At 38.5% G+C, this 23,192-nt stretch overlaps 1 protein-coding gene across 10 annotated transcripts in view; it reads right to left on the bottom strand.

Moving 5' to 3' along the window:
- ELOVL7 (ELOVL fatty acid elongase 7) overlaps positions 1 to 23,192 on the bottom strand; it is a 92,491-nt gene that overhangs the window by 14,243 nt on the left and 55,056 nt on the right. For 7 of the 10 annotated variants that reach the window (XM_009449122.3, XM_054684355.1, XM_003950553.4 and 4 more), the window contains 4 exons: positions 21,291 to 21,388; positions 5,867 to 6,057; positions 1,785 to 1,865; positions 531 to 587 (listed from right to left, as the gene is read on the bottom strand). In XM_009449122.3, coding sequence (XP_009447397.1) covers positions 531 to 587; positions 1,785 to 1,865; positions 5,867 to 6,057; positions 21,291 to 21,354 — 393 coding nt within the window. In that variant the 5' untranslated portion in view covers positions 21,355 to 21,388. The other 3 variants (XR_010157234.1, XR_010157235.1, XM_054684357.1) reach the window with 2 other exon arrangements.

Raw genomic sequence — 23,192 nt, 5'->3', positions numbered from 1 at the left:
CTGAAGTACGAAGAGATAGGGCCCAGTAAGCACAGACTTCAGAAAAGCAGCTGAATTACTGACAGCCCAGGGGTAATGCAACATTCTCGTGAAAGTTTATTCATCCTCCTAAAGGAATATGGATGACTGTGCTTTGGGATAAAAAAACAAACAAACAAAGGTAAGATGTTTTCTGCTTTTTACTTCCTGAACTTGATTCATAAAACAACTGTCATCCATCTATATAAAGATGCAGTTTTGGAGTATATGACACAGTCACCATGCTTATCATAATCAACTGATAGCTATATAACAGAAACTTTATAGAGTTTGCAAAATACTGAAAAAATAAGGTTATCCTATCTATTCTCTAAAGTTACTGATAATAAAAGGTAAAAAAGATAACAGTAGGTCTGCCTGAATAGGAGAAATAACCAAAGTTATCAGACAACTGAAACTACAGCAGTTTATTGGTTTCACTGAAAGATCAAACATTTAAGATCAAACATTTAAGATCAAACATTTACCAAATGTGGTGGCCATATACTCACCGTATCTAATAGCTCAATAAATTTGGAGAAGTAATAAAGCCAGCAGGTATGTGCCATCTGCAGAAGCACAAATAAATCTAAATTTATTTTATTTTGTATATGGAAGAAAAGCTTATATTTTTAAATTTTGGTAAAATATGCATACCATAAAATCTGTCATGTCAACCATTTCTTAGTGCACAGTTAAGTGGCATTAAGTACCTTCACATTGTTGTTCAACCATTACCACCATCCATCCATAGAACTTTTTTCATCTTGCAAAATTGAAGCTACACCCACTAAACTACATCCCATTCACCCTCTCTAACCCCAGCTACAATTCTGCTTTCTGTGTCTATGAATTTGACTAAGCTAGGCACCTCATATAAGCCAAATCATGCAGTATATGTCCTTTTGTGACCTAATTATTTCACTTAGCATAGTGTTCTCAGGGTTCATCCCTGTTGTAGCATGAGTTAGAATTCCCTTCCTTTTAAAGGCTGAATCATATTCCATTCTATACATATGCCACATTTTGTTTATCCATTTATCTTTTTCTTTTTTTGAGATGGAGTCTCACTCTGTCATCTAGGTTGGAGTGCAATGGTGCAATCTCGGTTCACTGCAACCTCCGCCTCCTGGGTTCAAGCGATTTTCCTGCCTCACCCTCCCGAGTAGCTGGGACTACAGGCCCATGCTGCCATGCCCTGCTAAGTTTTGTATTTTAGTAGAGATGGGGTTTCACCGTGTTGCCCGGGCTGGTCTCAAACTCCTGAGCCCAGGCAATCCACCTGCCTCAGCCTCCCAAAGCGCTAGGATTACAAGCGTAAGCCACTGCACCTGGCCTTGTTTATCCATTTATCTATCCATGGACTCTTGGGTTGCTTCTACCTTTTGGCTGTTATGAATAATGCTGCTGTAAACATGAGTATACAAATATCTCTTCAAGTCTCTGTTTTCAATTCTTTTAGGTATATACCCAGAAGCAGAATTGCTGGATCTTATGGTAATTCTATTTTCAATTTTTTGAGGAACCACATGTGAATTTATTTTTAAATCCAAGAAATTAAAAAAGAAAAGCACCAATTTTCATTTTATAGAAAATTATACATGTGATTTTTTTTATTCTTGTAATTTTTCACTTTCTCCACCACAACACACACAATCTGATAACTGAGTCATCTGCTTATTCTAAGTTTACATTCAGTGTTACAAACAGTTCACAAAATTTTAACATTGATTTTGAATTTCAAGTTTTTCCAAAAAGAAACTTACCCTCAAAGCTGTGGGTGACTGTGAATAGTCAACAATGTCACATCGAAATGAATAACCTATACCCCAGCCAGACATCACAAACTGCAAGAGAGCACATGCATATTAAGAAAGGAAAGCATTTTCCCAACAGCCACAACAAAGGTAGTTTTGATAGTGTCTCTTCATTACATTTTCAGCTAAGTCAATAGTCAGTGCAGAGGAAAAGGTAGCTGGAACAAATACAAAATGAACATGCTTGATATCAAAGCTTGATATCAAGAATTTTCAAAACCACAAACTCATATATTATTTATATAAACTGTGTTCTGACTAAAATGCTCATCTCTTGGGATGATTATTCTAATATGGTGAAGAATAAAACACTTGGAGTGTTTTGCTTAAACAGCAAATACTGGTAGGTGACTTATCTTAGGTTCATCTATGTATGTGTGAGTGAATGTGTTTGTGTACTCTTAAAGGGAACACTTGGATCTGAATCAGTCATTTCTAGCAATTTCCAGTCTTTCTACTTAGTCAATAACTAAACATGCAAACCAAAATGCCTCAATGTACTCATAAGATAGCTGCGACAACTGGGCTTTTCCCATCATTGGCTGGTGAGTGTGATGTGAGGTGGTAGTCCATGGCTCAGATATTATTAATAGTTTTACTGTGGATTCACAAGACAAGTAAAAGAGGAAAATGCTCGTTAACAATAAAAGTGCAATCTGGCAGGCCTTAATTCCAATACACCCACAAAGTGATCCAAGGCTGATGGTGACAAGAAAGAGCCTATTGTTGATAAATCTGAAGTGTAATTCAAAGATTATAAAGATTATACTGACATTCTTTCAGTCTGATGGTGGGAAGGTCTTCTTTTAAAACAGTATCTGAAAAGGAAAAGCCAAGGGCTCTGATTTTAACTTAACACATATATGAAATTGTTGGCTTAATTTAGGGCACTGACAATATGATCAGTTCTTCTCATACATGCCAAATACCCCCTGGGAGATCTTCTCTCTCAGTATAATGGTTATATCCTTTTCTGCCATTGAACCATATTTTAAATTTCTAGTTTAAATTACTATTAAAGCTAAAATTAGAACTTTACAATTAATTAAATTCTAAAAACAAAAGCTTATGAGGCATTGTCAGAATAATATTCTGATTGTGTAAAGAAAAGAAACAAAGGAGAAGAACAATTATTAGACACTATAGTATTATAAAATGCATCATTCTTTTCTGAGACTAGCCTCTAGCTTGACTTATAAGATAACTTAATCACACTGTTAACTTGGTAAGTTATAAAATCTTGAAAATTAAGACTCAGAAAAGCACAAGATATTTCACAAATGAGAAAAATAGTTAACAACAACAAATCAATAGATTTTGCCAAATGAATAAGGGCACATGACATAGAAATGGCTAATTCTGTTTTATAAAATCCTACTGTCAGTGAGTGTCCTCATATTCTCTTGTGCTCAGACTCATTTTTGACTAATGTAACGCTCTGTGGCCAGGAGCTATTTACTGGAATTGTGATGAATAATTCTCCACCTTACCCTACCCCAAACAAGCACTGTGTCAAATGAAAGTTGTGAGACTTGGCCTTCTGTTGGGTCTTAAGTGGTCTCTGCTAGTGTCTGACTGCTGCCAAGTAACTAGCACTTTCAAACAATCACTACACAAGAAGGCATCTGAGTTCCTTGAGTCTGATGTCCTTCCCTTTCAACTTCTTCAGATTTGGCCTAACATCATTGGTAGAGGTGTTTGCTTTGTAAACCAAATGAAATCATACTCCATACAATAAACCATGTGTTCGGATGTGCCATCAACAGATGGATGGCATGCTGTGTGGCTATCAAAAGCCTTTGTTTAAATAGAGTAGAAAGTTTAAGAACATTCCAACAGCTTGTGGAACTTTTTACATATATGTCTATATTCCAGGCTAGTAATAAGAAAAATTAGGCCAGGCCCAGTGGGTCACACCTGTAATCCCAGCACTTTGGGAGCCTCAGGCAGGTGGATCACTAGAGTCTAGGAGTTTGAGAGCAGTCTGGGAAACATGGCAAAACACCATCTCTACAAAAAATACAAAAAATTAGCTAGACATAGTGGCGCATGCCTGTAGTCTCAGCTACTTGGGAGGCTGAGGTGGGAGGATCACTTGAGCCTGGGAGGTCAAGGCTGCAGTGAGCCAAGATCGTGCCACTGCACTCCAGCTTGGGCGACAGAGCGAGACCCTTTCTGGTGAAAAAAAAAAAAAAAAAGAATTCCCTGAATTCAGAAAGTAATAATTTATATTTGGCAGGTAGTTCCTGAAACTGACACATAAGTAACTCAAGTATTAGCAGTAAATGAGAGTCAGAAACTCTCAAATTCAGATATTTTAAAACCTTCTTTTACATTGTAGTTGATCAAGTAGGAATCAAAGCTGACTGGTGATGACTGGATTCTTTCCAAGCCTGAGAAATATATTTGGATACATTACACTCAATGACAAATCAGACATAGACCCTAAGAATATGAGAGCAAGGAGGGATCTGAGAGACTATTTGGTTCAATCCTATCTTTATAAAACGAGAGAACTGAGGCCCAGAGAGGTTAAATAACTTGCTAAAATTCAGGCAGCCAGTCAGTGGCAGAAGCAGAACTAACTAGTTCCTAATCTCCTGGCTTCCAGGTATGTTCTTAACACCTTACTACAACATGCTGTCCCCTAAGACCATGCTAGGACCTTGTGTTTTCTTTGCTCCCATCTCTATCACTCTTTTCCTCTCAGTTGCTCATACTCCTGAAGGGACATTAAGAGTGGCCTGTGAGTTAATTTTCAAAATAAAATAGAAGAAATGGAAAGCAGCAGAGTGAGTCCAGACTATAGGGAGGACTGTGAGAAATTAGGCCAGAGTATTTTTTTTATTTTTATTTTTTGAGACAGGGTCTTGCTCCGTCACTAGACATGATCACGGCTCATTGCAGCCTTGACCTCCCAGGCTCAAGTGATCCTCTCACCTCAGCCTCCCAAGCAGCTGGGACCACGGGCGTGCACCGCCACGCCTGGCTAATTTTTTTGTATTTTTTGTAGACACAAGGTCTCCCTATGTTGTCCAGGCTGGTCTCAAACTCCTGGGCCCAAGCAATCCTCTTACTTCAGCCTACCAAAGTGCTGGGATTACAGGTGTAGGCCACCACACCTGGCCAGCCACAGTAGATTTAAAGTGATCAATATGATGGATCTGTAGCAAGAGTCAGGTCAGAATGTATGTGGAGAAACTATGGTGCCAGGAGAGGTCAGTGGGCCCATATTGGGCCCTCGTGAGCCCTACTTATGATTAAGCACAAGTTATGCTATAGAGGAAGTTAATAAAAAAGGATAATGAAGCCAGCCAGAGTTGGAAAAGAAGGAAGGAATCTCAGAAAAGAACATACATGGGGGTGGCTGAGGCATGTTAATAGCACAGGGGAAGAGAGAGAATTCATGAATCTGTTTTAGGGTCCTGGAAGAGCCCCATCTCTCTTATTAACAATTAAGGGACAGTAATGAATTAATGAGTTAATGGGAAAAAAATTAAGGAACAGGCTCCCTCACCTACTGCTTTATATGAGTCTATGCTCTCTGTCCCCATAAAGCCCAGCTAAACTAACCAAAACAGTCTACCATCCCATAGTTCATCAGAGTATCCAGAAACCAAAGGTGCCTACCATGATGATGACAACTTTTTACTGAGTCAAGATGAACTCTGATGTCAGACAGACCTGGGCTCAAATATCAGCCCTCCACTTACCAGCTATGTTACTTTAAGAGTTTCCTCAAAACTAAAATTTATGGATTAATTCAATAATCCATTAAGGCAATTATGTACAAATCCATGGAATAGATGTTAGTTTTTCTCATTATCTGTGAGACAGATTATACTGAGATCCTCAAATGAGTTTATTATTTGGTCTATACCTAACACTATTTTGGCAAATACCTGCTCTAGTGAGATCAGTTTCTTAATTCCTTAAATTGCAAAGGTTACCCTTATAACAGAAAACATAATGACACATAAACAGAAAAACTCAGGCAAAATTCTCCCATTAGGAATACTGAAGACACTTGCCTCATAACACATATACACAGAAAAGAGTACTATGAAAAAATTGTACGTTATCATTGCTTTCTTGAGTTCAAAGGGCTTGCGATTTTCCATGAGCTTTGGTCCCAAGGAAGTGACAAAATAGACATAGAATCCTAGGAGGATGGTTTGTGGCAGAGGCGAGGACATGAGGAGCCAATCTTCAACTCTTGGATCTAAGAGAAAAACAATATGTGAGTACACACCTGCTTAGCCAAGGGGTAATTAACAGCAACCAACATTTCTTTAATTGAGCACCCAGATCCTACTATTAACTGTGAGCTATTTGGGCAGTGATCACTAGTATCTTTAGAAAGGTGAAAAAGAAATCAACAGGAATAAGGAAGTATCCTGGGGCTAGAAACAGTGGGAGAGGAGCTGTATTATGCACTGATCGCCTGCATGATGGTATTAGTGCCCTTATAAAAGGCACCCCAGGGAGCTCTCCTGCCCTCTTTCCCCATGTAAGGATACAATGAGAAGATGGCAGTCTGCAACCTGGAAGAGGGTCCTCACTAGTACCCGACCGTGCTGGCACCCTGATCTCAGACTTCCACCCTCTGAATGTGAGAAATAAATTTCCATTGCTTATAAACTACCCAGTCTATGATAATTTCTTAAGCATCCTGAGTATGCTAAGACAAGTTTTGACTGTCAGTTGAGGGATTCAGCCAGCCCAAGACAATTCTGTAAGTATGGCGCCAGAGGAATAGATACCCCAACTCCACTCTCCTCCCTCTCTCCACTGGCTGAATCTAACCAGAAAGCATACGGCCGGGGAGCAAACCCAAGGATACAGTCTTCATGGATCGTTCTCCAGGGCCCAGCACAGGGTGCAAAGCTATCTGGAAGAGAGAACACCCAGCAACATCCCACCATGTGTCTATAGCCATTATTAATATCTTGGAGTTTTTCCATCCATACATGCTTTTATATATTAAAAAAAGTTTGTGTTTGCTGCTTAATTTTTTTCCTTCCCCAGGAAAACTGGCACACTTCCACATATACTGTATCACAGGATCACAGAATAGAAAGGCTGAACATCCTCTAAGTAGCTAAAGTATGGGATTTTGGAGTCCATGTGAGCTAACAACAACTGTGATATTCTGAGCAAAAAAAATGCATGGTCTCACAATTGCAAACAAAAACTTATCTGCTTACTGCCAGCTCCAGGCCAGCAGAAATGGATGAATAAAAAATTACAACTCAGGATGAAATGTGATTAAGTCTATAATTTCTAGTAGTTCAGGTTTAATTTTACTAAATGGCCTCATGAAGCTAGAGTATTATGAAGGAAAGGAAGTAAGGACAAGTTTCCAGAAGGATCTGACTCAAAATTATGCCATGACTAACCTCAGGATGCTAACTACTGTCACTTTTATCAATTGGAAAAGAAGGGTAGGGAGAATGCAGCTCTTGCTCTTTTAAGCTGCTAATGATGTGGCCAAGCACTGACAAATTCTGAATACCCCTGCAAGTGTGACTTCCCACTCAAAATTTCTTCAGTAGGACTCTATGACTGATAACTCACTTGGCCTCAATTTTAGTGTTGGAGTGCTTACATTTGACCATCAGATGTGCATGGGTGATTATTCTGCATTCAAATAAGCCTCCCTCAAAAATACTGGCAGAGGCCCCTATCTCAAAAAAAATAAAGAAATAAAGCCAAAGAGTCAAGAGTCAGCTCCAGACTAGATCCCAGGATATTTAAGAATTTAATATATGATTAAGGAAGTCCCAGAAACAAGCAGGGAAGGAAGAGATCTTCAACAAATGTTGATAGGAAAACTGACTGCTTGGGAGAAAAATGAGTTTGTTTCTTATCTTATATCCTATACAAACAATGTTCCAAACTATGCATGGAAACAAGATATTTAAAGACTTTCCACAAAGAATTGGGGAATACTGGAATGCTGGGTTAAACAAACAGGTTGCATTACTGCAGGATTTCTTAATGCTTCATGTTCATCATGAATTGCCACGATGGGAATGGTAGTATGCCATATTCTCCAAACTTATTTGGCCACAAAACACTATTTTTTTTTGTAGAATGTTATTTAACATCTTATGAAACTAATGTTCTGTGGAACACTAAAATAAATTTATAAATTAAATGACTGAAGAGTAGGTGGTCAGACATACAAAGAAGAGCTAGTACCAATCCTACTGAAACTATTCCAAAAAACTGAGGAAGAGAGATTCCTCCCTAACTCATTCTATGAAACCAGTATCATCCTGACACCAAAATCTGGCAAAGACACACCAACAACAACAACGACAAAAAAGAAAACTACAGGCCAATATCTCTCATGAACATAGATGCAAAAGTCCTCAACAAACTAGCCAGGTGAATCCAGGAACACATCAAAAAGTTAATTCACCATGATTAAGTGGGCTTTATTCCTGAGCTGCAAAGTTGGTTCAACATATTCAAGTCAACAAATGTGACTCACCACATAAACAGAATTAAAAACAAAAACCATATGATTATCCCAATAGATGCAGAAAAAGTTTTCAATAAAATCTAACATCTATTCATGATAAAAACCCTCAACAAACTAGACATTAAAGGAACATACCTCAAATAATAAGGGCCATCTATGAAAAACCCACAGCCAACATCATACCTAATGGGCAAACGCTGGAAGTATTATCTTTAAGAGCTGCAACAAGACAAGGATGCCCACTCCTATTCAACATAGTACTAGAAGTCCTAGCCAGAGCAATCAGGCAAGAGAAAGAAATAAAAGGCATCCAAATTGGAAAAGAGGAAGTAAAATTATCCCTGCTTGCTGATGATATGATCTTCTACCTAGAAAAACCTACCAACTCCACCATAAAACTCTTTTTTTTTTTTTTTTTTTGAGACGGAGTCTTGCTCTTGTCGCCCAGGCTGGAATGCAATGGCATGATCTTGGTTCACTGCAACCTCTGCCTCCTGGGTTCAAGCGAATCTCCTGCCTCAGTCTCCTGAGGAGCTGGGATTACAGGTGCCCGCCACCATGCCCAGCTAATTTTTGTATTTTTAGTAGAGACGGGGTTTCACCTTGTTGGCCAGGCTGGTCTCAAACTCCTGACCTCGTGATCTGCCCACCTTGGCCTCCCAAAGTGCTGGGATTACAGGCGTGAGCCACCACACCCAGCCAAAACTCTTATATTTGATAAATGAATTCAGTAAAGTTACAGGATACAAAATCAATGTATGAAAATCAGTAGCATTTCTATGCACCAAAGCATTATCCTTAAGAGCTGGAACAGCTCTTCAACCCTCAAGCTGACAGCCAAATCAAGAATGCAATCCTATTTACAATAACCACACGCACTAAAAATAAAACACATAGGAATACATCTAACCAAGGAGGTAAAAGATCTCTACAAGGAGCATTACAAAACACTGCTGAAAGAAATCATGGAAAATACAAATGGAAAAACATTCTATGCTCATGGATTAGAAAAATCAACATTGTTAGATGTCCATACTGTTCAAAACAATCTAAAGATTCAATGCTATTCCTATCAAATTACCAATGTTATTTTTTACAAAATTAGAAAAAACTATTCTCAAATTCATAGAAAACCAAAAATGAGCCCAAATAGCCAAAGCAATCTTAAGCAAAAAGAACAAAGCTGGAGGCATCACATTATCTTACTTCAAGCTATACTACACGGCTACAGCAACCAAAACAGCATGGTATTGATATAAAAATAGACACATTGGCCAATGGAACTGAACAGAAAACCCAGAAATAAAGGAGCATACCTAAAACCAACTGATATTCAACAAAGTCAATGAAAATAAGCAATGGGGAAAGGACTCCCTATTCAATAGATGGTGCTAGGAAAACTGGCTAATCATATGCAGAAGACTGAAACTGGACCACTACCTACCACCATATACAAAAATTAACTTAAGATGGATTAAAGACTTAAATGCAAGACCTAAAACTATAAAAATCCCAGGAGAAAACCTAGGAAACACTCTTCTGGACACTGGCCTTGGCAAAGGCTTTATGACCAAGTCCTCAAAAGCAATTGCAACACAAATAAAAATCAACAATTAAGATCTAATTAAACTAAAGAGCTTTTGCACAGCAAAAGAAACTAACAGAGTAAACAGACAACCTATGGACTGGGAGAAAACACAAACTATGCATCCAACAGGACTAATATCCAGAATCCACAAGAAACTTAAATCAACAAGAAAAAATAAATAACTTCATTAAAAAGTGGGCAAAGAGCATGAACAGACACTTCACAAAAGAAGACATACAAGCGGCCAACAAACATTAAAAAGTCAAATAATTACAGAAGTTGTTGAGGCTGTGGAGAAAAGGGAATGCTTATACACTGTTGGTGGGAATGCAAATTAGTTCAGCCATTGTGGAAAGCAGTTTGGAGATTTCTCAAAAAACTGCAAATAGAACTATTATTCAACCCAGCAATTCCACTATTAGGTACATACTGAAAGGAAAATGCCAAAAATATACATACACTTGCATGTTCACTGCAGGACTATTCATAGCAGCAAAGACATGTAATCAACCTAGGTGCCCATTAATGGGGGATTGGATAAAGAAAATGTGGTACATATATACTGTGGAGTACTATGCAGTCATTAAAAAGAACAAAATCATATCCTTTGCAGCAACATGAACGTAGTTGGAGACCATTATCCTAAGCAAATGAACACAGAAACGCAAAACCAAATACTACATGTTCTCACTTATAAGTGGGAGCTAAGTCTTGGGTACATGCAGGTATAGATGGGAACAACAGACTGAAGAATCCAAAATGTGGGAGGGAAGGAAGGGGACAAGGGCTGAAAAACATACTTTTAAGTACTATGTTCACTATATTCATGATGCAATCACTAGAAGCCCAAACCTCAGCATCACACAATATAGCCTAGTTATAAACTTGCACGTGTACCACCTGAATCTAAAATAAAAATTTTAAAAACAGGTAGTGATAGTGAAAGATAAATAGGAGATTATTTTGAAATACAGTAAGGAAGAAGAAAATATAAAAATTTATAATTGGTTAAACACAGGGAATGGAAATAGGTAAATGTTAAGACAAATATTCAGATTTCTCACTTATATGTGGGATGTAAGAATCAAAACAATTAAGCCCATGGAGATAGAGTAGAAGGGTGGTTGCCAGAGGCTAGGAAGGGTACTAGGGGGTTTGGGGGGGAGGTGGGAATAGCTAATGGGTACAAAGAAAATAGAATGAATAAGACCTAGTATTTGGTGGCACGACAGGGTGACTTATAGTCAATAATAATTTAAATGTATGTTTTAAAATATAATTGGATTATTTGTAACCCAAAGGATAAATGCTTGAGGGGATGGATACCCCATTTTACATGATATAATTATTACACATTGCATGCCTGTATCAAAACATCTTACGTATTCCATAAATATATACACCTACTATTTACCCACAAAAATTAAAAAAAATTTTTAAAAGAAAAATACTCAGATCTTTAAATTCACTTAGATTGGGAACACAGGATTAGGAGCAATATTGGTCAAGCAGAGGTGTCTTATGTTTTAAAACATCTTACACTTAGAGTGCCTTTAAAACATTCATATGAAGTCTTTCATAAGCAGCTGGATATATGGATCTAGAATTAGGAGAGAGATCTGTGCCAGAGATGTAAGATTGAGGGTTGCCATCACATAAATGATGAACAATAAAAGCAGTGAGATTGGCTTAGGCTAAGTGGGTACGGTAAGGAGAGTAAGTGCTGAAGTCAGGATCCTTAGGACTCAGCATTCACAGAAGGAATTACTGAAGGAAAAAACATAAAAACCAAAAAGGAACAGCTAGAGAAGTAGAGGGAAAACCATAAAAGTGAGATATCCTGAAGCCAGGGAAGAGTGGATTTTCGGAAGGAGTCAAAGCATTAAGTGTGGCAGAAAGGGGAAATAAAATGGGGACAGAAAAATGCCACTACATTTAACAAAAGGACGTCTCTGATGCTCTCAGCAGAATAATTTTAACAAGGTGTCATGCACAAAATAGAAATTAAACAAAAGTTTGATGACAGACACTTTTCAAAACATAAAGTTCTACAATTTTGGAAGTATTTTCTCATATTAAGATTTGTCACAGTTCTAAATCAGGAAAAACTTTGAAATCAGCTACCCAGGTACACATCACTGAAATCTTTTACTGCTTCTATTGGTTCCCCTCCTTGCTTTTAACAATGGCAAGCTTTCTAGGATGTCTCGTTGCTTTGTGCAATTAAAACCACCACAAGGAAGGCTTGCTATGGGTCTGTATGTCACAAAGGAAGTCTCCATAAATAAAAGTTGTCACAGAACCAGGGACCAAGGGAAAAAATTAGAACTGATCAAACTTTGATAGATTTCTTCTATAAGTGGGTAGTGCAAACCTTAAATACATGAACATCATTGTATTAGTCCACTCTTGCACTGCTATGAAGAAATACCCGAGACTGGGTAATTTATCAAGGAAAGAGGTTTAATTGACTCACAGTTCTGCATGGCCTGGGAGACGTCAGGAAACTTACAATCACAGCAGAAGGCACCTCTTCATGAAGTGGCAGGAGAGAGAATGAGTGCCAGCCGGGGAAATGCCAGACAATTATAAAACCATCAGCTCTTGTGAGAAACAATCATGAGAACAGCACAGGGAAACTGTACCCATGATTCAATTATCTCCCACCAGGTCCCTCCATAACATGTGGGGATTATGGGAACTATAATTCAAGATGAAATTTGGGTGGGGACACAGTCAAACCATATCATTCTGTCCCTGGGCCCTCCCAAATCTCATGTCCTCACATTTCAAAACACAATCATGCCTTCCCAACAGTCCCCAAAAGTCTTAATGCATTCCAGCTTTAACTCAAAGTCCAAATCCAAAGTCTCATCTGAGACAAGGCAAGTCCCTTCTGCCTATAAGCCTGTAAAATCAAAAGCAAGTTAGTTATTTCCCAGATACAATGGGGATACAGGCACTGCATAAATATACCCATTCCAAATGGCAGAAATTGGCCAAAACAAAGGAGCTACAGGCTTCATGCAAGTCCAAAATCCAGTAGGGCAGTCATTAAATCTCAATGCTCCACAATGATCACCTTTGACTCCACGTCTCACATCTAGGTCATACTGGTGCAAGAGGTGGGCTCCCATGGCCTTGGGCAGCTCTGCCTCTGTGGCTTTGCAGGGTACAGCCCCCTTTCCTGCTGCTTTCACTGGCTGGAACTGACTGTCTGTGGCTTCTCCAGGTGCACAATGCAAGCTGTCAATGGATCTAGCATTTTGGGGTCTGGAGGATGGTGGCCCTCTTCTCACAGCTCCACTAGGCACTGCCCAAGTGGGGACTCTGTGTTTGGGGTCTGACCCCACATTTCTCTTCCACATTGACCTAGTAGAGGCTCTCCATGAGGGCTCTACCTCTGCAGCAAACTTCGGCCTGGACATCCAGGAGTTTCAATACATCCTCTGAAATCTAGGTAGAGGTTCCCAAACCTCAATTCTTGACTTCTGTGCATTCACAGGCTCAACACCATGTAGAAGCTGCCAAAGCTTGGGGCTTGCACCCTCTGAAGCCATGGCCCAAGCTGCACCTTGGCCCTTTTTAGCCATTCCAGGAGCAGCTGGAATGCAGGGCATGAAGTCCCTAGGCTGCACACAGCAGGGAGCCCTGGGCCCAGCCCCAAAAACCATGTTTTCCTCCTAGGCCTCCAGGTCTGTGACAGGAGGGGCTGCTGCCAAGGTCTCTGACATACTCTGGAGACATTTTCCCCATTGTCTTGGTGACTAACATTCAGCTCCTGCTACTTATGCAAATTTCTGCAGCAGGCTTGAATTTCACCCTAGAAAATTGTATTTTCTTTTCTATCGCATCATCAGGCTGCAAATTTTCCAAACTTTTATGGTCCTTCCTCTTGAATGCTTTGCCACTTAGAAATTTCTTCTGCCAGATACCCTAAATTATCTCTCTCAAGTTAAAAGTTTCACAGATCTCTAGGGCAGGGGCAAAATGCTGCCAGTCTTTTTTCTAAAGCATAGTGTTATTTATTCCAGTTCCCAATAAATTCCTCATCTCCATCTGAGACCACCTCAGCCTGACCTTCATTGTCCATATCACTATCAGCATTGTGGTCAAAGTTATTCAACAAGTCTCTAGTAAGTTCCAAACTTTCCCTTTTTTTTTTTTTTTTTTTTAGATGGAGTTTCGTTCTTGTTGCCCAGGCTGGAGTACAACGGCACGATCTCGGCTCACTGCAACCTCTGCCTCCCGGGTTCAAGTGATTCTCCTGCCTAAGTCTCCCCAGTAGCTGGGATTACAGGCACGCGCCACCACGCCCAGTTAATTTTGTATTTTTCAGTAGAGACGGGGTTTCTCTATGTTGGTCAGGCTGGATGCGAACTCCCGACCTCAGGTGATTCACCCGCCTCGGCCTCCCAAAGTGCTGGGATTACAGGCATGAGTCACGGTGCCCGGCCAAACTTTCCCATATTTTCCTGTCTTCTTCTCACCCCTCCAAACTGCTCCAACCTCTGCCTTTAGCCCGTTTCAAAGTCACTTCCACATTTTCGGGTATCCTTATAGTAGCGCCCCATTCTGAGATACCAATTTACTGTATTAGTCCATTCTCACACTGCTATGAAGAAATACCCAAGATTGGGTAATTTATAAAGCAAAGAGATTTAAATTTGCTGGGGAGGCCTCAGGAAACTTACAATCATGACATAAGGCACCTCTTCACTGGGCAGCAGGAGAGAGAATGAGTGCCAGCAGGGGAAATGCCAGATGCTTAAAAAACCATCAGATCTTGTGAGAACTCACAATCATGAGAAGAGCATGGGGGAACTGCGCCCATGATTCAGTTACCTCCCACTGGGTCCCTCCCACGACATGTGGGAATTATGGGAACTACAGTTCAAGATGAGATTCATATTACTATGTCTAGTTGTTATTGCTAATGAAATAAAAAACTAATGAAAACAATACTGGCCAGGCACCATGGCTCACACCTGTAATCCCAGCACTTTGGGAGGCTAAGGCAGGTGATCGCTTGAGGTCAGGAGTTTGAGACCAGCCTGGCCAACATGGTGAAACCCTGTCTCTGTGAAAAATACAAAAATTAGCTAGGCATAGTGGCACACGTCTGTAATCACAGCTATCTGGGAGACTGAGGCACGAGAAGAGCCTGAACCCGGGAGGTGGAGGTTGCAGTGAACCGGAGATCATGCCATTGCACTCCAGCCTGGGCAACAGAGTAAGACCCTGTCTCAAAAAAAAAAAAAAAAAAAAAAGGAAAGAAAAACAAAATACCAAAAGAAGACCTCTGGAAGGATGTTACATCACCACCTTTGCATGGTGGGAGTTTAGTTGACTTTTGTTTTTTCTTTTGCTTTATAAACAATTTCAAATGATTCTATTATTAACAGTCATCACACATATGGTTAGAAACGAGCTTAAATGTCAGTAAAAGAATTGCTGAATGAGAGATATATTTTATTTTATTCTTTCATTGACTCAGGAGGGGGAAAAATCAAATGACATCATTTCTCTGTTCTTCCTCTGGTAGCAGTAGAAAGAAAACAAGCCAGGAAAAGCATGCTGGGCTGGCTCAGGAAGCAGAATAAAATAATTTTAAAATAAATAATTTTTTCCCGTAATTTAATATTTTCAGCACACACCTTAAGTCCTGTACGTGACTTTCAGGTTCTACAGATAAAAAATAATTATGGGAAACACTGGTTAATTTAATTGGATGTTATTTTCAAAGCAAATAATAAAACAAAATACCAAGCTTTAGAAATTCTATTTCAGCAAAACTCTGGAGTCAGACAGTCTGCATTCTGATCCTGGTTCTCCCACTGGCTCGCTATGTCACCTTGGGCAATTGACTCACCTTCTCTGTATTTAGTTTCCTCATCTGCAAATTGGGCATTAAAAGGCATGTATTTCATAGAGGATTGATTGAGTTACTATATGTAAAGAGCCTAAGTGCTCAATAAGCTTGCTACTGTTATTATCGCAGATCTCAATTCTGTTAGCACAGCCAAATTGCCTCTGCAGTATTTAAAAGTCAAATTGCAAAAAACAACATTGGTCCAATTGAATCAGAATCCTAGGACACGGTTTCTATGCATCCATTTTTTTAAATGGGCAAAGGACCTCAATAGACATTTCTCAAAAGATGACAAATGGCCAACGGATAGATGAAAATAATTCTCAACATCACTAATCATCAGGAAAATGCAAATTAAAAAAACAAAGAGATATAACCTTACATCTGTAAGAATGTCTGTTATCAAAAAGACAAAAGCTAACCAGCATTGGCAAGGATGTGGAGAAAAGAGAACCCTTGTACAATGTTGGTGGGACTGTAAATTACTATAGCTATAAGGAAAACTACATGAAGGCTCTATAAAAAACTAAAAATAGAATTACCATATGATCCTGCAATCTCACTTCCAGATATATATCCAAAGGAAATGAAATCAGCATATTGAAGGGATATCTGCACTCTCATGTTCACTGCAGCATTATTCATAATAGCCAAGATGTGGAATCAACCTAAGTGTCCATCAATGGGTGAATGGATAAAGAAAATGTGATACCTGTCAATCTAAGGTTATGCCTTTCTGAATTACAGACCTGTAGATACATAGATAGAAATAACCAATGGACTATTATTCAGCCTTCAAAAAGAAAATCCTATCATTTGTGACAATATGGATGAACTTGGAAGACATTATGCTAAGTAAGATAAACCAGGCACAAAAAGGCAAGACATGTTATCACTTATAAAGGAGTCTAAAATAATCACATTTATATAAGCAGAGTAGAATGGTGGTTACCAGAGGCCACGGGGCTGGGGGAATAGGGAGATGTTGATCAAAGGGTACAAAGTTTCAGTTCAACAGAAGAAATATCTTTTTGACATTTATTGCACAGCATGATAACTAGAGCTAATAATACTGTATATTTCAAAATTGTAAAAAGTAAATTTCAAATGTTTTCACCAAAAAAAGTAAGTATTTGGTGATGGATATGCTATTTAGATTGATTTAATCATTTTATATTGGATACATATATCACAACATCACTTTGTACCCCATAAATATATGTAATTATAATTTGTCAGCAGCCAACAATTTGTTAATTGGTGACCGTGATGAACTGTCATAGTTAAGAGCTAGGGGTCTGGTGTGAGACCAAGTTTCCTCACCTGTATTTAGGGCTACAGCACCCCTCACTAGGTACTCTTCAATAGTCTTTTATATGGTTTCACTGCCTCCTGATCCAATCTGCTACATTGGTCTTCCACGCAATTGTCAAATTCATTTTCTAAAAATCAAGTCCTAAAATTCTTCCTCTGATAAAATTAGCTCTCCCTTACTGAGAAATAAAATTGCTTAAATTAGCTCTCCCTTACTGAGCAAATAAAATACAAAATCATTAGGATGACACCCATGACTCTGGCCATTGTTCACTTTTCTGGCCTTCTCTCTCAGCAACAGTTATACCTTTCTGAATAGAGAGTCCACTTCCATGTAAGGTAGTGGGCATGTTACAGGGAGTATCAATGCACCTGCTGGGTGACAGTTAAAGTTAATTCTGACTCTGTTTATGATCCCATTTGGGATAGTGAATAGCAAAAGTTGGATAGCAGGGGATCTGTTCTTCCAAACAGCTCTATTTCAAAAAACTGCACCCAAAGCTACTTGGTTCCTAAGCTCAAATAATGAGAGTTCAGGTAGCAAGGCACACCTCTATTTGAAAAGCAATGAAAATATTAGTATTGAAGTTAAATACTGAATTTATGAGAACTACTATAAACCTTCATAAAAGGATGACCCCTAAAGAAACTTGAATGTTCCCTGTATCATTACATAAGTTGAAAAAGTTAGGGTTAGGCATGAGGTGCTCTGTCTTCCCCAGAAACAAAAGGCTAATGGGGTGGGGGATGTTTCATGTACCTTCTTTTTGGCATCAGATTTGGTTTAAGTGTCATGAGTAGAGCCATGATAGAAGCAGAGTATGGGAAGGCAGGCTGTCTGACAGTCTATACCCCAATGATTACCAAAGTTCTGATTTATTACTAGCTTAATAATTCATTTCTAAGAGTGTCCCAGGGAGAGAGCATAGGGAAAGTAGAATGCCACATACATAGAATATTAATGGGCTTTTCCATCAGCTGCTTCTAAGAGAGTATTCTCTTCTTAAGTAGCAGGTACTGGCTCAAAGAGTACATCTTTAAGATTCCAAGTACCAATGAAATGAAGAAGCTGGAAGGAAAAGCAAACATGTACCTTAAGTACTTTTTGAAGTATTAAACTTTCAGAATGGCAGCAATCTTACTCATACTCCATCTTCTTGCAAAAAAAAGGATCATGACTAAGTCTGAAAAGTCATCATTTCTAATCAAATGCAAGGAAAGCTGTATTTTAAACATTAAAAACGTTTTCATTTCTCCATAATCCAAAATGCTACCATAGCATTATTTCAAACTCTCATATTTCACATCTAAGAATCCAAATAAATCCTCTTATAGCTAAGTATTAATTAAACCATTTTTTCTTCTGTAGCTGTGGAATTTTTCCACATGAAATAACTATGCATGACTACTACTTCTCTAGCAATCAGAAAACCAATGAATATCAGTAAGTTTCCTTAGGCTACTCAGGGTTAGGGCTAAAGCCAAGAATACACTTGAAATTCTTGGCCCTTGATCCTAAGTTCAGACATTTCCAGGGTAAGCAGACTAAAACTGGACTACGATGGCCAAAAATGATTCCTAAGGGATCTCAGAGATCAATACTACACTAAGTAGAAGGAAAAAACTTTCCTGTTATGCCTGACAGCGTTTTTCATAAAGCTGTATATCTCAAAAGAAAACATTTTAACCCTTTTAGACCATGCCTGGGAAAAAAATTATGTAAAGAAAACAATTTTAAAGTATATGCTATATGAAGAGTATTTTCAGATGAAATCTATCATCTGTAACAACCAGCACCACTCTTTTATGTTGGGATACTTCCGAAACAGCAGAGCACTTTCATGTATGTTATCTGGTAGCTGGTAGATGCTATTCTCACTTATGTTTTGCTAATAAAGAAACAAAGACTCACAGCCAATAAATAACGTGTTCAAGATCATCCAGCTGGGCTACAGCAGTGTCAGACCTTAAATCTAGGTCTTCTCACTCCAAATCCCCATATCCTCTCTCCCCTCCCAAGTCTTCAAATGAGCATAACTTCAAATACAAGTATTCCTTGCCTTCTCCCTGCCTCTCTCCCCTCATCTTCCCTGCACCGTTTGCAATGCTGTTGTCAGGCCTCCACTCCACATCTAATCTAATTTTACTCAGCAATTTCAATGTAGGTAGTCCTAATAAAAATTAAGGAGTTGATCCGTGGATAAAAGTGGAAGTGGAATTCTAAAGAAATTCATATTAAGGCATTTTTAACTTCTAGGACTACATAGATATTTATTATTATCTACATCTATTCAGCTCTTGAGTTAGCATATTGATTATTTGAGTCTCTTGGATTCTTGTATCTGGGATAGTGACTATCAAGAATTGGATACCAAGAGATCTGTTCTTCCAAATAACTTTACTTCAAAAACCCAAATCTACTTGGTTCCTAAGTTCAAATAGTGAGAGTTCATGTAGCAAGGCACACCTCTCTTTGAAAAGCAATGAAAATATTAGTATTTAAATTAATACTGACTTTATGAGAACTACTGTAAACCTTCAGAGAAGGATGACCCCTAAAGAAACTTGAATATTCTGTGTATCATTACATATATTGGAAAACTAAGACAAAAAAGCAAGAAGAAAAGATAGGCATAGTCACTATGTATCCCCTACCACAGTGAAGCTTCTCTCTCTATGAGATACTTACAAAGAACCTTGGCATTCCTCAAAGGAAAAACTGTTGGGAACATTTTTAGTGAGATAAATTTGGTCTTTAGTAGTCTGCTGAGAAAGCTGCAAATGATGAAACAGTGTATCTTTGCTGAAATCGTTGTAAATTTGACTATAATTTCATCTGTGGTAGGTGCCAAGAGGTGTGCATTTCCTTCCTGAATTTGGTAGACTTGCAATTTCTAGTTGATAGGTAAGAATCAACCTAAAGTAGTGATGGTGGTGAGTATGTATAGCTCAATATCTCAAAAATAAACTCAAATGTTAAATACCAGAGTACTACAACTAATAACCAGAACACATAGGTTATAGTCTTTTCTGCCATCAACTAACCTTGACTTTGAGGTCACATTTCTTCAACTGTAAAATGAGGCATTAGCTTCGATGATATCTAAGATCCATCTCAGTTCTAAGATGCTCTGATTCTTTGTTTTTGAAGTTTTACTTTTGTTCTGCTTTTAAAACTTTAAAAAACGGTTATAAAAGCAACACAACATATTTGTTGTGATTTAAAAATATGTAGACAAATATAACTAAGGAAATAAAAATTACCCATAATCCTACTACCCAGAGATAACTGCTAAACCCCATGAAAGAAATGTATGGAGTATTTTATAAGCTGCTTTCATTTAACATATTTTAAACTTCTTGCTATGGCATTAATGTCTTCTGAAACATTGACTTTTAAAATAAATGGGCAAAGGTAAAAGGCAGGCATATCAGAATCACTTGGAGGTGTCCCAGGCAGTCATTCCCTGGTTTTTCTGTTCCCTGTTCACTCTGACAGGTTCCTGGGGGCTGCAACTCTTTCATTCAAAAGAGTTGGCAGTGGCCGGGCGCAGTGGCTCACGCCTGTAATCCCAGCACTTTGGGAGGCCAAGGCGGGCGGATCACGAGGTCAGGAGATCAAGACCATCCTAACACAGTGAAACCCGTCTCTACTAAAAATACAAAAAATTAGCCAGGCGTGGTGGTGGGTGCCTGTAGTCCCAGCTACTTGGGAGGCTCAGGCAGAAGAATGGCGTGAACCAGGGAGGTGGAGGTTGCAGTGAGCTGAGATTGCGCCACTGCACTCCAGCTTCGGCAACAGAGTGAGACTCTGTCTTAAAAAAAAAAAAAAAGAGTTGGCATTAACTGTAATTTCCCTCAGGAGCATTAGGGAAGAATCAGGCTGAAGAGCACTGTCCTTCCAAAATCACTTTTAATGGCTACTAAATTAGAATGAGTCATCATTTATTGATCAGTTCCCTTCACTGGATATCTAGGCTATTTTCATTACTGTAAACATTGTAATGAACATCTGTGTAGCTCCATCTTTGTACATATCTGTAATGAAACCTGTGCACTTCTTCGTTAACTAGTAATAAGGGACTGTTAAGTTGCAAAGTCTCTCATTCTGTTCCAGTGAAATCCTATTAAATATGAGAATCTGACATAAAAAGGAAGGAGGAACCTCAATTAGGAAATGTGGTTACTCACCAGCATCTTTGATCCAATTATCATAAAGATGCACAGTCCTCGATGTAAGATCACTGAAGGCCATTTTCCACAGGATTTACTGGCTCTTTTAATGGGTTCTTCAGTAAAATAAAACAGAAATGAGTTTATAATCTATAAATGCAAATAAAGTCAAGCTTATAGTAATACATTATTTAAAATGCTAAAAATTTAATATGAATAACTGGCAAGACAACAAACTCCCACTGAAGGCAAATGCATTAGTAAATTACTTTAAACCCTGATGCAGTTGCAGACATTTTGGATTTTCCATCCTTCTAGAGACACTGCTAACATCACTGAAAAAGACTAATATTCTATGTACAAGACTCAAAAGCAGTAAATGAGTCTAAGAACTTTCATAGGAGCAGCTCCCTTTTATGCTGACAACATAATTCAGGAACGGACTGCACTTGAAGTGGCAAAGCTAAAGCAGAAACCCTGGAGAAGAAAGTCAAGAGATACACAAACTTTCAGAGAAGATAAACTGATCCTAGACTTAGAGCTCATCTTCAGGCCTCATAAAGTCATCTATATGCAAATTTTTATAATTTAAGTAGAATAGAGACAGAAAGAGGGAAAGGAAGGTCTATAATATCCAAGGAAAAGCTGCTTAGTTTATCTAGACAGATAGACAAGAATAACTGGAGAAAGAAATCTGAAAAAGAAGACCAGTGAGGAGAAACTAGCCTTATTATGTATTAAAAGATATTATAAATCTGCAATAATTAAGACACTGTGGCACTGGCACATGGAGAAACGAACGTAATAGATGAGAATGTTCAGAAATAAACTAAATACACTTGAAAATTGAGAACTATATTTCAGTAACTAAATATTTCAGTAACTAAAATACACCTAAGATGTATATTTTACCGTATTTTAACATCTGTAAAATCAGGACTCACCTTCCAAATGAATGGTATGTCATAAAATTACTGGTATATTTGATTCAAAGCCATGTGGTGGGAACATGTAAAAGTTCTAGAGATGATGGTGGTGATGGCTGCACAACAATGTAAATGTACTTAATGCCATGGAAATTCACACTTTAAAATGTTTAAAGTGGTAACCATTTAAATGAAGATATATATAAAATGGTGAAAATAATAGGTATATTTTACCATGATTTTTAAAAATTGGCCGGGTGCAGTGGCTCACACCTGTAATCCCAGCACTTTGGGAGACCAAGACAGGCAGATCACCTGAGGTCAGGAGTTGGAGACCAGCCTGACCAACATGGTGAAACCCCATCTCTACTAAAAATACAAAAACCAGCTAGGCGTGGTGACGGGTGCCTGTAATCCCAGCTACTCAGGAGGCTGAGGCAGGAAAATTGCTTGAACCCAGGAGGCAGAGGCTGCAGTGAGCAGATTGTGCCACTGCACTCCAGCCTGGTCCAGCCTGGTCCAGCCTGGTCCAGCCTGGGCAACACAGTGAGACTTGGTCTTAAAAAAAAAAATCCTCTAGGGTTCCCACAAGAAAATTCAGACTTCCCTCTGGATTCTAAAGTAAAGCCATTTTACTTACGTAAGTATAGGTAAAATTATATATGGCATATGCTATATGATAAAGGTGGCATCTCCAATGATTGGGCACTGAATTACCAGACATTAATCACTAAATGGTGTGGTACACCTGGACAGCCATCCAAGAAAAAAAGGTTCAATCCAAGTGTTATAATATAAACCAAGATAAACTCCAAATAAAGCAAATATTTAAGTAAGAACAACAGAACCATGAAATCACTAGATGACATAGTAGAAGACTTTTATAACCTTGTAGTGGGAAAGGCCTTACTAACTAAGACCTAAAATTCAGAAGACATGAGAGAAGGCTAACAAATTTAATCATAAATGTCAAACAGTAAAAAATATGTTCAAT

The sequence above is a fragment of the Pan troglodytes genome, chromosome 4 (genome assembly GCF_028858775.2).
Source record: "Pan troglodytes isolate AG18354 chromosome 4, NHGRI_mPanTro3-v2.0_pri, whole genome shotgun sequence".
In the NCBI taxonomy this organism is placed as follows: Eukaryota; Metazoa; Chordata; class Mammalia; order Primates; family Hominidae; genus Pan; species Pan troglodytes.
Note: the sequence above shows the minus strand (reverse complement) of the source record. Positions and strands in the feature narration are given on the sequence as shown.